This window comes from Suricata suricatta, chromosome 10 (assembly GCF_006229205.1).
Source record: "Suricata suricatta isolate VVHF042 chromosome 10, meerkat_22Aug2017_6uvM2_HiC, whole genome shotgun sequence".
Taxonomy (NCBI): Eukaryota; Metazoa; Chordata; class Mammalia; order Carnivora; family Herpestidae; genus Suricata; species Suricata suricatta.
The window spans coordinates 88,219,946-88,233,975 of NC_043709.1; the positions used below are offsets into that span (position 1 = coordinate 88,219,946).

At 35.1% G+C, this 14,030-nt stretch overlaps 1 protein-coding gene across 2 annotated transcripts in view; it reads right to left on the minus strand.

Annotated features, from left to right (window-relative positions):
• PIK3C2G (phosphatidylinositol-4-phosphate 3-kinase catalytic subunit type 2 gamma) overlaps positions 1–14,030 on the minus strand; it is a 326,439-nt gene that overhangs the window by 249,091 nt on the left and 63,318 nt on the right. For both annotated transcript variants that reach the window (XM_029955770.1, XM_029955769.1), the window contains exons 8-10: positions 12,609–12,731; positions 7,668–7,701; positions 2,345–2,540 (exon numbers count right to left, since the gene is read on the minus strand). In XM_029955770.1, coding sequence (XP_029811630.1) covers positions 2,345–2,540; positions 7,668–7,701; positions 12,609–12,731 — 353 coding nt within the window. The remainder of the gene's footprint in view (positions 1–2,344; positions 2,541–7,667; positions 7,702–12,608; positions 12,732–14,030) is intronic.

Consider the following 14,030-nt stretch of genomic DNA (forward strand, 5'->3'; position numbering starts at 1 on the left):
ACACACACAAAATGCCTACCTATAGAAGATACACAAAAGAAAATAAATGAATAAAATATGTTATTATGGATAATCAACATAACACAAAAGAAGACAGCAAAAGAGGAAAAGAGTAGAAAACAATGGAAAAAATGGCAATAGTTTGTCCTTCTCTATCATTAATTGCTTTAAATGAAAATAGATTAACCCCACAATCAAAAGACATAGCATAGTTGAATGGATAAAAAATAAAGACAAAAACCAAAAAACAAAATACAAAAAAACCCAAGATCCAATTATATGGTGCCAACCAGAGACTCACTTTAGATTTAAGGACACATATGGGTTGAAAGTGAAAGGGCAGGAAAGAGTCCATGCAAATGGTTATCAAAGGAGAGTAGGGATTGCCTTACCGACATAAGATACGATAGACTTTTTGGTCAAGAAATATCACAAGGGACAAAAATGGACATTATATAATGATAAAAGGGTTAATTCATCAAGAAGATATAACAATTGTAAATATATAAGCACCTCCAATTGAAGCAAATATGTTAAGTAAGCATTGATAGAACTGAAGGAAGAAATAAACAGCAGCACAATAATAGAAGATTTCAATAGCACATTTTCAGTAAGGGATAGAACGACCATATTGGACCTCACAGATAAATAGAGAACATTCCACCCAACAGCAGAAGAATACACATTCTTCTCAAGCACATACGGAACATTCTCTAGCATAGATCATGTTAAGATCACCAAACAAATCTTAACAAATTTGAGAAGACTGATACCATAAAACTGGAAAATTAATAAACTTATAGAAATTAACATTTTTGAACAATCAATGCCTTAAATAATAAATTAAATAGGAAATTAGAAAAATGCTGATACAAATGAAAATGAACACACCATACTAAAATGTATGGGATGCAGCAAAAGCAATACTAAGAGAGAAGTTTACAGCAGTAAATACCTACATTAAAAGAAGAAATATTAAAAATAAACAACCTAACTTTATATGTAAGGAACTGGAAAAAGAGGAACAAACTAATCCCAAAGTTAAAAGAAGGAAGAAAATAATAAAGCTTAGAGAAGAAATAAAGCAGAAAATAGAAAAATAATAGAAAAAAACCAAATCAATCACACCAAATATAAATGCAGGCTCTGTGCATATAGTTTTATCAGTATTTATCTGGCTAGTTTTTCCATGTTAATTAAAATTGATAAGTATTTGCTAATGGTTAATAATGTAAGAAATTTATTTTATTATATTGATTATATTATATATCAGACCTTCACATTTTCAAAAAATTGAGAAAAAGGCATAAAAGAATCATCCCATGGGTTTAAAGAAATATGTGTATATGTAGATAGGTAGTGTTTTTTACATACAAAAGCCAATTTTTCTTTCTAATTAACTTAATGAATATTTGTACAGTTCAGTTATTTGCAAAAATACAGATAGCAATTTTTTTCTTTTTACTGAAAAGGTTTCAACTCTTCTTTGAGATGCTAAATGCAGTGGGTACAACAAATTCATTTATAAACTACCATTCTCTTACCAACTTTAATTGATTTAATCCACATTTTCTTAACTGATTTAATCCATGAGGTATTTAAAATAATGATTAAGGGTGCCTTGTGCAGCTCAGTTGGTTGAGCATCGGACTTTTGGTTTTGACTGGGGTCATGAGCTCATGGTTCATGGGTTCAAGGTCCACATCCAGCTCTGCATTGAAGGCACGAAGACTGCATGGGATTCTCTGTCTCCCTCTCTTTCTGTACCTCCCTCCAATTCTCTCTCTCAAAAATAAATAGTAAACATTTAAAATAAAATAATGATCATAATAGAGCCAACCTAAAATCTAGCAATGCTCCATGCATAATTGTGGTTAATTTCAATGTAACTCAAATTTTCTTGGCTAATTCCCACTTTATCAAGGTACTAATTTCACAAAACATCGAGCACTCACAACTGGATGGGTATCATAGTGATTTTTTTTTCTATTAAGTACTTCTCTCTGTGTGTGCTATCTCTCTGTTCTGTTACTTAGCATTGGTCTTTTAAACTCAAACTTTAAAAAAAATTAGGGCAATAACTAAATAGGTTGAGAATTTTCTATTTCCATATGCAGCTATTTTTAATACGGAGAATGGGAGAAGACTTGAGGGAAAAGGAATGCACATTTGGTAATGAAGTTTTTAAAAATGTTTTTAAGAATTAAGATAAATCTACACTGGTTACATTTCAAAATCTTATGAAATATTTGCTCCTGTAAATAAGAATAAGACAAATCATGCTCTAATTAGTAGCCATGCAAATATTAACTAAACTTTTTGTGAAAAACTCACCACTACTCACCTGTGCACCCAAGTCTCTGGAATGTTGTGAGCTGCATACACTGTGAAGCTAAGGTGGGAATGGAGTCCAGGATTTACATAGGAAATGTCATCAGGTACATTTAGAGGCTGGAAATCTGCATAAAAGCTGCGGCAATAGATACTGATTAGCTGGTAGATGGCCTTGGATAGTTCAGTTGTCACTTTTTCTATCAAGCCTAAAAGAGAGAGAGAGTGAGAAAAAAAAAGGCAGAAATCGGGTCATCTGTGAAGGGCCATATTCATCATAAACCATCAATTACAGTTTTGAAATTTCTTATGATAAATTTTAAACAAAATTTAATTAAAATGACCATCTACCAACTGACACGAATTAGCCATCTGTGTCTCTCTAGGCAGTCTGAATTAGTTGATAGTAGTGTAGGTAATCAATAATCTTTCATATCTTCAGTTGCAAAAATCTTGGAAGCATGGCCTTTTATCATAAATCAGAGTTTTGGATTATTAATTTGGCATTCTTTAATTTGAAATATTTTTATTCTAGTTTGTGATTGTTTAGAATTAACCTTCAGACAAGGAACATGTTTTCTACATGGCCTAGAAATACTTCAAACAAATCCTATCTAAAAATTAATTATAATAAATTTGACTATGCTAGAATGTTTACCATTAACTGAACACTAATCATATAGATTGTGCTGTTGTAAAAGGAGAATAGTAAAAGTACCTGGCTGGGACCTGAAATAAGTTTGAAATGAAAGATTTATGTTGCTTACTAAATCTCTTCAAAATTGACACCTTACTTAAGTTTTACTATTAGTTTTTTAAAGGGAGTTTATTCATTATTCCTAAAAGTGACTTGTCATGAAGGAAAAAAGAGTATGTATAGGGGTTAATAACTCTCAAGTGTGTACTAAAAGGGTCACCTAATCACTGAATTTAAGGTAACCTTCCCTGGCTTTCTCTCTCCCAATAAACTCCCAATAAAATTCCTACCTGAGAGGGAGAAAGTAAAAGAGATTGATGAAATGGACCAGGTAGGACAGGTAATGGACTTTGATCAATATCAGGAAAGATGGCGCCATTACAATGGAGAAGCTAATGAGGATGATGAACATTATCCTAGGGGTGGTGTTCAGTGTCAGACCTCTTAATGGGGCCAGTAAATAACACTAACTACCGACATTTTGTATGCAGCAGTGAATGAGTGAAGAAATATACTCATAATACACTCAAATTTGCAATTGTTTTTGTTTTAATACTCTGTGTTTCAAAAGTTAAATGAAGAATAAACTCAAATATAAAGGCTCAAAAATTATTATTGTTTAACCTAAATTAAGAAAATCTTCAACAAATATTTAAGTGATAAAAGGGTTTAAGAGGGGAAGGGGGTGATTGACATGGAGGAGGGTACTTGTGGGGAAGAGCACTGGGTGTTATATGAAAACCAACATGACAATAAACTATGATTTAAAAAAGGGTTTAGGAAATTTAAAGCATGTGAAGGGATGTTAAGTTGAAAATGGAAGCATTGGTGCCCTCCTCGGAGTCCCTCATGCCTGATAGGCTTTGCTGAAGGTGCCCCCAGGCAGGTCCCACAGCTAGCTATTAGGGTAATGGTCAAAGAACCCCTCATTGTGAATCTGCCCTTCGTCCTCACAGGGCATGTATTAGGCTTCTGTCCAATTCCCAAAATAGTCCTCCTTAAATCCTACAAGTTTGTTCTGGTTGACGAGCGTAGTAAGGCAGATAACTCTTGAGAAAGAAATCAGCCTGATCTGATCTGAATGTTATCCTTTCCCACCCTAGGCCAGAAGAAAAGTACTGAAATGCCACACTTTAGATATTTCTACTTTTCGGCCACTTCATCCTGGAGAAATGATATGGAACCGCAGCTCAACCTGTGGAGGAAGGCAGCGAGGGAACCTGTGTTCCTTGGTGACCTCCCTTCTGGCTCTGTCTTCCTACTCCCTCGGTTTTGCACTTCCAGTGAGACCTGGGCCGATTCAGCTCCTTCGTCTAGATGTGGTCGCTTCCCTCAGGTCTGTGCTGTTTTCGCAGACCCCCGGCACGTGTTTGCTGATGGAGTTAGTGGTTTCTGTCGCGTGGGTCATGGAGGAATGGCCAATTTTATGAAGCTTCAGTAAACAGTTTGCAAGTCAGAACACCAGTCAGTGTAGCCTGTCTGCGACCTAGCAGAGCAGACAATAGTGGACAGTGCAATCGGAGGAGACGCCCCCCACCCCGTACTGACAGTGCCGGCTGAGGAAGATGGGCTGCGTGGCCTCGCCTTTGTAGGGGTGCAGCCTGGACAGCAGTTCTGCGGCAGACTTCGGGTTCCTCTTCCGCACGTGAAGCGGGGTGTGGTTCTCCCCAGTCCCAGATGGGGTGTCCCAGACGCCCCTGCGGCACATGGCCCCGCCCACTGTGGCGGCGGGCTCAACTAGCTTCCGGCTTGCGCCCAGCGCCCCCACCTTAAGAGCCACGCAGCTGAACCCTGCCGCTGAGGGGTCACCGAGAGAACAAGTAAGCCGTCATTAGAAATTATGTTCTTAAAACCGGCAGTGATTTTGATTTGATTTGATGTGTGCCAAGTCAAGTCACGCAGTACTGTTATTTATTCAAACGCCTGCTCTTCCTTGTCACGTTGTTTCTGAGCATAAATTGCTTGTAGTTTCTAGTGTTTTGAAAAGAAAATAACAGAACTAGCTTTTAATTCCATCAGTCTGTAGTGTTTCAATATCAGACAATTTGGTACTCAAAAATCAGGCAAGTTTCAGCAAGGAGATTCCTTCGAACTCCATCCTGTCCCTCGGAAGCTCTGTCCATAATGAAACTTTTTTTTTTTGTTTCTCAACACATGCTATTATTCACTTAATTATTCATAAGTTTGTACAAAATTTATAAGATGGCCATATTTTACTTAAAGTGGTGCGCTTTTTTGAAGTCAGTCTAAGGGGATGAGCAACATGAAATAAGCTCTAATTAAAATTCATAGAGACATCAGCAGTAGCAGTTAATAAAACAAGAGCGAGGCAGCACAAAAATCATTTTTAAAGAGGACTCAAATTCTTGAGGCCAACCAACAGGGATTCTCCTAAACAGCAGGAGGCAGGGAATTATAAATTTATAGAAGCATGTTTCTCAGTCCCGACATTGTGCTGTTGGTACTCTGAAGCAGGAAGTACAAACTTCTTGGTAATAATTCCCAATATAAAAATAAACCATAAAGTTGTTCAAAATCTTATCAATTCAAGCTCCAGCATGTATTTCGGGACATCTTAATTATCTGGATAATTACCCAAACTCTACTCGACTTTTTCTGCAGAAATACAGTTCTTGGTTATCATTTGCTTCTTTGAGATAGTCTAGACATGTGTGCTTATGCATTAATGCTTTACTTCCAGAACTCTGGATGACGAGTGCATTTCAAATATCATCAGAAATGTACTAAGGACCCAAGATCCTGGGTTTGATGGTGAAATATGGAGTAATAACATTTATCACACCTGATTTTACCTTGGAAAAAGAGTTACAGTATCATAAATTGAAAAATAGTGACAACATATATTTGATTAAAATATATTAATTAGGGGGGTCTGGGTGTCTCAGTCAGTTAAGCATTTGACTCTTGGTTTTGGCTCAGGTCATGATCTCATGTGAGTTCCAGCCCCATACAAGGCTCTGCACTGTCAGTGCAGAGCCTGCTTGGGATTCTCTCTCTCTCCCTCTTCCTGTGTCCCTCCCCTGCTCGTGTACTCTCTCTCTTTCTCAAAATAAATAAGTAAACATTAAAAAGAAGTTTAAAAAAATAAAATGCATTAATTAGAATCTGTGATGAGTTAGCATTGAATATAAGTCTTTGTGAACATTCCTACACAGTTCTCCAGGGTCTTATATCCCAACTCCTTAGGAACAGGGGATGAAGGGATTTTATTCCAACATTCCTAAAAGAAAGGACGAGAGGTCCAGTTCCATATGACATACCTCCAGCTTGTTCACTCCTCCTTCTATCGCTTGGACTCTGTGTTACTGATATTGTTAGAGGGTGTCCATCCTTTCCCTTCCTTAATGATGTTCTGGAGTTTTATGAGTGCCTGGAACAGGGGTTTTTATGCTAATACAGTTTGTTTGTTTGTGTGTTTGTTTTCTCTCCATGCCCTCTGCCATCCCATATTCCTACGTGAGGGAGTTCTTCAAATGTAATTGAATGTCTTCTTTTGAGTGGTGGGAATTAGAGTAGAGAGGATATCCCTCAGCACATTCCTTTCTCCTAAAAATGATTCAAGGGGGGTGTCCGAGTGGCTCAGTCAGTTAAGTGTCCGTTTTCGGCTCAGGCCCTGATCTCATGGTTCGTGGGTTTGAGCCCTGAGTTGGACTCTGTGCTGACAGCTAGCTCAGAGCCTGGAGCCTGCTTCGGATTCTGTGTCTCCCTCTCTCTCTGACCCTCCCCTGCTTGCACTGTCTCTCTCTCTGTCTCTCAAAAATAAAAAACATGAAAAAATTAAAAAAAAGTGATTAAAGGAATGGAGGACAGGTTGGGGTTCTCATTTGTACTTCACATGACCTCTAAACATAGAGTGTTAGTAGAATATCTATGAGTCCATTTCCTTGAAGATACTCACAGGGTTCATATGCCAAATACCGTTTGCCTGTGCAAACAAGAACAACTCTGACCACAGCCTGCACATTAAATATCATGTCTGCTATGCATATTGGGGAAATTTAGGATCAAAGACTTTAATTCCCTAAGATTACAGAGTCAAAAAGTGGCAGAGTTGAAATGAACCAGATTCTAAAAGCCAGATCCTTTGCTCTATCCCACACTATTACACATCCACTGTTTTCTGTAGAGGCAAAGTCCTCCTGTGGCTTGTAGTTTTATAGGCTCAGAGCCTCTGTGAACACTAATTATTCCAGGACCTAATCCTCCTACATATTATGTTAGATTGGCCTTTCAAATAGTATTAAAATTTAATTTTGAAATTAGTGACTTTGAAGAAAGACATCGGCTACTTTTCAGACTCTTTTTATATCAAAATATAATTAGGTAAAATTTTTATGGTTCTTGGAATGGTTATAAGAATATTTTCAGTATTCCTTTCTTTTTAATAGATCTCTTGACTTTTCCCATTTCTTAAAAATGTTAGGCTAAAAGTTTAGACTTTTGATTTTTATTCACTTGCAGAATCATCATTTCCGCCAGTAAAAAAAGCTTAGCAAAGCATTTATGCCTCAAAAAATGTTTGTGTGTGTTACCATAATATTTGGATAAAAAATTGAAAAGAATTAAATTATTTTGGGTTCTATAACTTTTTAAAAATGTGGCTACATATGTATTTTACCTTTTGCTGAAGTGTCTGAATTTTGATGAAAATTCTGAAAAAGAAAAATAAGTAAAAAGGCACAATGGTTATTTAGAAAACAAATTCCCAAAACAACCAGATTATATCCAGATCTAAACACTGAGATTTCTCTTGGATGATAAAAAGACAAAATATTTATTGGTATCAAATGTCAATGTTGGTGAATAAACAGAAGGAAGCAAATTATAAGATAAAAGAAAGGCATTCTGAATGTTTTAATTAACAATCTAGGTTTTTTGAGTGAAAAAAATTTCAAATAAGTTCAGCTTATTTAGTACTATTAGAACAGTTCTATATATATTGGCTAAACTCAGTTCCTTCCCCAGCAGTGAATAATTTTTTGAAATAAGTACATTTTAATTCTCTCTGTGTAATATGTCAGGTTCTTATTATTAGCAACCATTCAGTTGTGAGCTTTGGGCTGCTATGCAAAGAGGGCTGAATGGAAGTGGGCAAAAGCAGGGGCACCTGGGTGGCTCAGTCAGTTAAGCATCTGACTTTGTTTCAGGTCATGATCTCAAGGTTCGTGGGTTTGAGCCCCCTCACCTGGGATTCTCTCCCCCACCTCTCTTTCTGCCCCTCCCCTGCTCATGCTCTCTCTTTCTCAAAATAAATAAATAAACTTAAAATAAAAGGAAGTGGGAAAAATCTTACAGATTCATGCTATAGTTTAATTTCTTTATTTTTAGGAGATTTAAAGAAACTGATAGTAAAACACTTGTGACCATATTCTAAATAAAAAAGTACTATCTGAAATGTTGTTTTTTGTCATTTTAGTTCATATTCATTAGAATGGTTTTATTTATTTTTTTGCTTGTTTGTTTATTTGTGTTTATATTTGTTGGAGGCCTAGAATTACTTTTAGGTTTAGGATTTGCTGGTTATAACTTCATTATCATGAAAACTATATATGGTGATGCACAGATTCACAAGAGAGGTTTTAGTCCAATAGCAAGCATAATTTTCTAATATGTTAAATCCATTTTATTTGTTTAATTTTTTAAATGTTTTTTTATTTATTTTTGAGAGACCGAGTGAGACAACACGAGCAGGGGAGGGTCAGAGAGAGAGGGAGGTACAGAATCTGAAGCAGGCTCCAGGCTCTGAGCTGTCAGCACAGAGCCCGACGCGGGGCTCGAACCCACTAACCATGAGATCATGACCTGAGCCAAAGCCAGACGCTTAACTGACTGAGCCACCCAGGCACCCCTGTTAAATCCATTTTAAGTGACACTACATTTTAAAAAGTTTTGCTTTAAATTTGCTTTGAAAGCCCAGTTTCTGAAACAAACTAAGGGTAATTGTGGGTTCTTTTGTAATCAAGAACTTGCTACAATATTCCTTTTGAAAGAAAACACCTCTATCATGTTTAAAATGTAATTAAATTTATATATAGCTTTTCGCTTAAAAGCATTGTTCACGTGAACCTCTTTAGAAGTATTTCTCTTAATTATAATATTTCATCTGAGTGTAGTTTCAACCACTAGGTTTAACAACTACACATAAGATCTTCACCTCATCCATGTGGATGAGACCATTAAGAGTGTTAGTCTGACATAACTAGAATTCAATTTTTTCAGAAATATAAACTTGTATTTTAAAATCACCATGACATCCACCTACAGCACAATATGTAAGACCATATTTTTCACTTTGTGTTTCATTTATTGTATGAACATGTAATGGAAATATATTATGTGAGATTCTGAAATATAATTTTGAAGAATGAAAAATTGTTTCCAGTGCTGAGTGAGGGCATGAACAAGAGTATAACTGCATTTCTGATGTAATGCATCATCTTGTCAAAACTTAGATTTAATAAATACCTAATTACTTCTCTGTATGGCAGGAAATAGTCTCTTGCAAGTTGACCAAAAAAGGCAGCCAAGGGAAAGGAAAGCTTTTCAAATTTGAGTTTGTTGGCAGAAGACTCATTTTTCTCAGTATTTCTTTAATCTTAGGTTCATGGTGGGTAGACAGACTGAGGTCCTTTGGCATTGTTAATTGCAGTTGGTTACTGCACAAATTCTGAAAATATGTACTTTCTATTTGTGCCAACATTCTTATGTAGGTGGGCTCATGGATTAGGATGGAGAAAGAGATGAACGTGTTTGAATGAAGGTAATGTAGAATAAGTGAACTTTTAAAGTGTGCTCAAAATAAGTAGAATCTGTATATTTTATTTTTATTTCTTAAAGTAGGTTCCATGCCCAGAATGGAGCCCAGTGCAGGGCTTAAACTTGAGATCAAGACCTGAGCTGAGATCAAGAGTTGGGGCTTAACTGACTGTGCCACCCAGGTGCCCCTAGAATCTGTTTTTTTTAAACTATTTTTCCCATTGACATATATGACCTAAAACTGGTAATGATCAACTCTTTATTTATATGTGTGAGTAATCACAAATAAATTAGTGCTCATAAGTATGTAAGATATGAAATGTGATTATTAGCTTTTCATAAGAAATATAATTGTTCAGTTTTTCTGAGAAATACTTCCTCTTTGAAGTATTCTCTTGGCTTCAGCTATATTGAAAGTTTGATACTTCTGAGAAAATTGTCATTTTTGTTCTTTTAGGGAGTTTCAGAAAATGAATGTTTTAAGATAAAGCTTTTTGTATCTTGTGGCATTTTTAATAGCATTTGAAGTGCTTTCTCCTAAAATTAGATTTTCTCATTCTTTGATCAGTTGTTTGTTTGTATTGATTCACTGAGACATGGACATAAAAACTGAAGCACAACCAAGTGGTCTTAACAGATGGAAAGACATGTGTTCACAGTCATGCATGTGGCCTCCTCACCTTTGTCATGATTCTGACTATAATCAGTAGTCATGAGAAAATAACATATGTAGTGCTTGTGTGAATTAAAACCTTCATGTTGGCTACATGGTGAGGAATCTCAAAAACTACCACCAGCACCATTCCTACTACCTTCAGTAATAATAATGACTTATGCAAGAAACATTATCATTTGGACCTTTATTAACATTATTTGTAATACTCATGCAGATTCTATTTATTCATTCATTCATTCATTCATTCATTTATGCAGTGAGGCAAGCTGAAACTCAGAAATATGAATTAATATTTTGAAGGATAAATACTGGTAGATATTGAGTTCAAATCATATTTGCATGACCCTAAGCTCTTTGTATTTTATTGTGAGCTCTAGGTGCTTGTAATGTCTCCCACATGTGATAATCTAAGAGAAATTAGTTGCTTGCTGAAAGTTAACTCCCACTACCTTGCTTTCTTGACTTACCTTCAGCTATTGGAAAGTCCTTCTTAGCATCATATAATTCTTATTTTTGAGCTCATAAATATGTTTATTTTCACAACATATTGATGATAGGCTTTTGAGGACTGTGTAGAATTTTCCCACTCTGACACAGAATAGAAAAATATGGCCAGACTACATGTGATAACTTCAAATTTTTTATCTTGTCTTTTCTGAAGACAATGGATATTAATATGTACGTACAAAAGCAGCTTTGGAAATTACATACTTATTTCATTTCTTCTATAATTGGAAAGTATATATTTTCCCATTAAGAAAAATGTAAGGAAATGAACACTTATTAATTTCAGACATTGAATTTTGATATTTATTGATTATATTGCTTAAATTTTTATTTCTTCATGCTTTGGAATTTTAGCTTTTAATGAGTGTTACCTGGAAACTTTTTTGATAGGGCGTTTCCTCTGTTTCTGGGTGATCACTGTCACTATTTATGTAATGCAAATAAGGTATTCACATTTTTATAGTCATTATTACTCTATAAATACAAAAATAAGTTCTAATTAAAATAAGACATAGAAAATCCAACATTTGTAACAATGAGGATAATTTATATATATTAATATAATTGTCCACTTTTGAAATCAGTCTTTTTGAAATTTCAAGGTTGGCATATTCAAGGCAATACAATCTGTGCTGTTCCTTTCCATTCAGGTAAAGAATGCATGTAATGCATGTAATCACTGTCTTACGAAGTTCCACATATATTGTGGAAAAGGCCTGGTTTCAAATCTCTATTTGGCCACTTATTAGTCCTCTGTACAGGAGCATTCTAAGCATCTGATTTTAATAATAAAATTAACATTAAAGCACCAACTTCATGGTATATTGCTGTGAGGATGAACTGAAATAAAAGTGAAATGAAATGAAGTAATAAATAAGTGAAACTATTTTATTATTGCAGTGTGCTATCAAGTATTAGTTGTCACCATCATCATCATATCTTTCTGCTTCATCGTTTGCTAAACTAATAACAAGATTGAATGCATTTATTGTGACCAGATTTTCTAATCTTTTTCTTGGGTGATAATCACACCTGTAATTCTTTACCAGATTTCTGAGATTTAAAAAAAAACAACATAAGACATATTTTTTTAACTGAAAAAAAAACCCAGGGTATTAATGCATGATATAAGCAGTATGCATTGGAAATTCAACAAAAGATACCACAAAAAACTGGTCTTTTTTTTTTTCCCTGTACATGTGCTTGTCCACATAAGCATGGATACTTACTCCTGAATATACTGGTGCAAATGAAAGCCATTAGTAGTCTATACAAACACTTGCCTGTGAATGTTATTATGTAAGTATATTCCTATACATAGGATGGTAGGATAGATTTCAGTCTCACTTGGAAGATACATGGAAGTTACAAACTTCAAAGGTGTAAGAAATTTCCTTTTAATTTAATGGAATCCTTTTGGTATAATAGAATCAAGTTTCCATTACCCCCAAATAATTGAAAAATATATATGCACACACAGAGACACACATACACAGTAGTTAAAATTATTTCACTCTTCTTAATTATTGAACTCAGGTTTACAGTAATTACAATTACTGTCTAATAAATGAGTATATTTACCTCTGCTTTTCTTACTGTCTAATAAATGAGTATATTTACCTCTGCTTTTCTCCGAAGAGTTCGATTTAGTTCATTTATAGCATCTGTAATTTGTTTGGTCTCCACACACCCCAGAACACTGCATACATTTTTTACTTCTTCAATAATATTATCTACATTTTGCTATGGATGAAAAATAAGAAAATGCAATTTAATTTGGATACATTTGTCTTTTCCAGATTAAGAAACCACAACTACTCAATTATAACATGGAAAATAAAAATTTGAGTAGTTCATGTGGAAAATGCCAGCTATTTTATTTATATGAACTCAATATGAGTCTTCAGAACAGCTAAATGACAGTGGGAGGAAATGATATGTTCTTTTGTTTTGTCTTCCAGAACGATACAAAGGAGAAAAATTTGTCATCAATCTTTTCCAATGTTCAAAATACTTTCCGGATATGCTTAATATTTAAAGGATTAGAATGCTGCTCCTTCAGAGTCTATGACGCATCGAATATTTCCTGAGACAAGCTTGGAATATAGCACATAAAATAACAAAGCTGCGTTGTTGTCAGTACTCACTAACTCGAATCACAGAGTTGGAAAGAATTTAGAGGAAGTCCAGTTCAAACTCCTCTGTAATACAACATCCCTGACCGCGCTTGCATATCTGTAATGTGGAAGAATTCTCTACTGACAGGACAGTCTCTCAATTTTTGAACAAATAATTTTTACAAAGATTTTTCTCGTATTGAGTCCAGATGAATGTCTCTAAGTTTGCAACCATTTATTCTAATTATCATTCCAGAGCTACTTACAGTAAAGCTAATTACCTTTTCACTTGAACAGCCATTATATACTTGAAAATGATTATCAACTTTCCTTTTTCTTCTTTTTTCCAAGCTAAAATTCTCTAGTGTCCTCGACAACCTTTACTTTGTGTCCGTTAAGCTACAATCTTATGGCTTAGGTCTCAGCACTGTGTGTGCTCCATTTGTGATCCAAACTCCCCTTTCCACCTAAATTAGATGTTCTGAAATGATAACACACCCAGCTTTCCATTTTTTCTTCTTCTGTATTTTCTTTGGACCGTCATAGCCAATTCTTGGCCAGGTGTCACCTCTATAAAAAATATACTCAAATCTAACCTTAATGTCACCTGCAATCAAGTGCAAATACATGTTTCGTATCTGAAGAATCTCCCATATGGTGGATCACCCATCATAAGATTTGTAAATTTTAAGCTGATTATTCCCCTTTTACCAACGTTTGTATATGTGTATGTTCGTATTAGAGGAAACTCCATGGTTTTGAAGTTTAGAAAACTGTTCCCTTATAGCAGTTTTGCATTTGCTTCTGCCTGAGTCCAAAATAGTCACTGTATTCTGGCACAGTTTTTTGGAATGTATTTCTCAGCTACCCAGACAATTTTTCAGGTAATTATTTTCCACACTCAAAGCTCCTGGGTAGAGAGAGG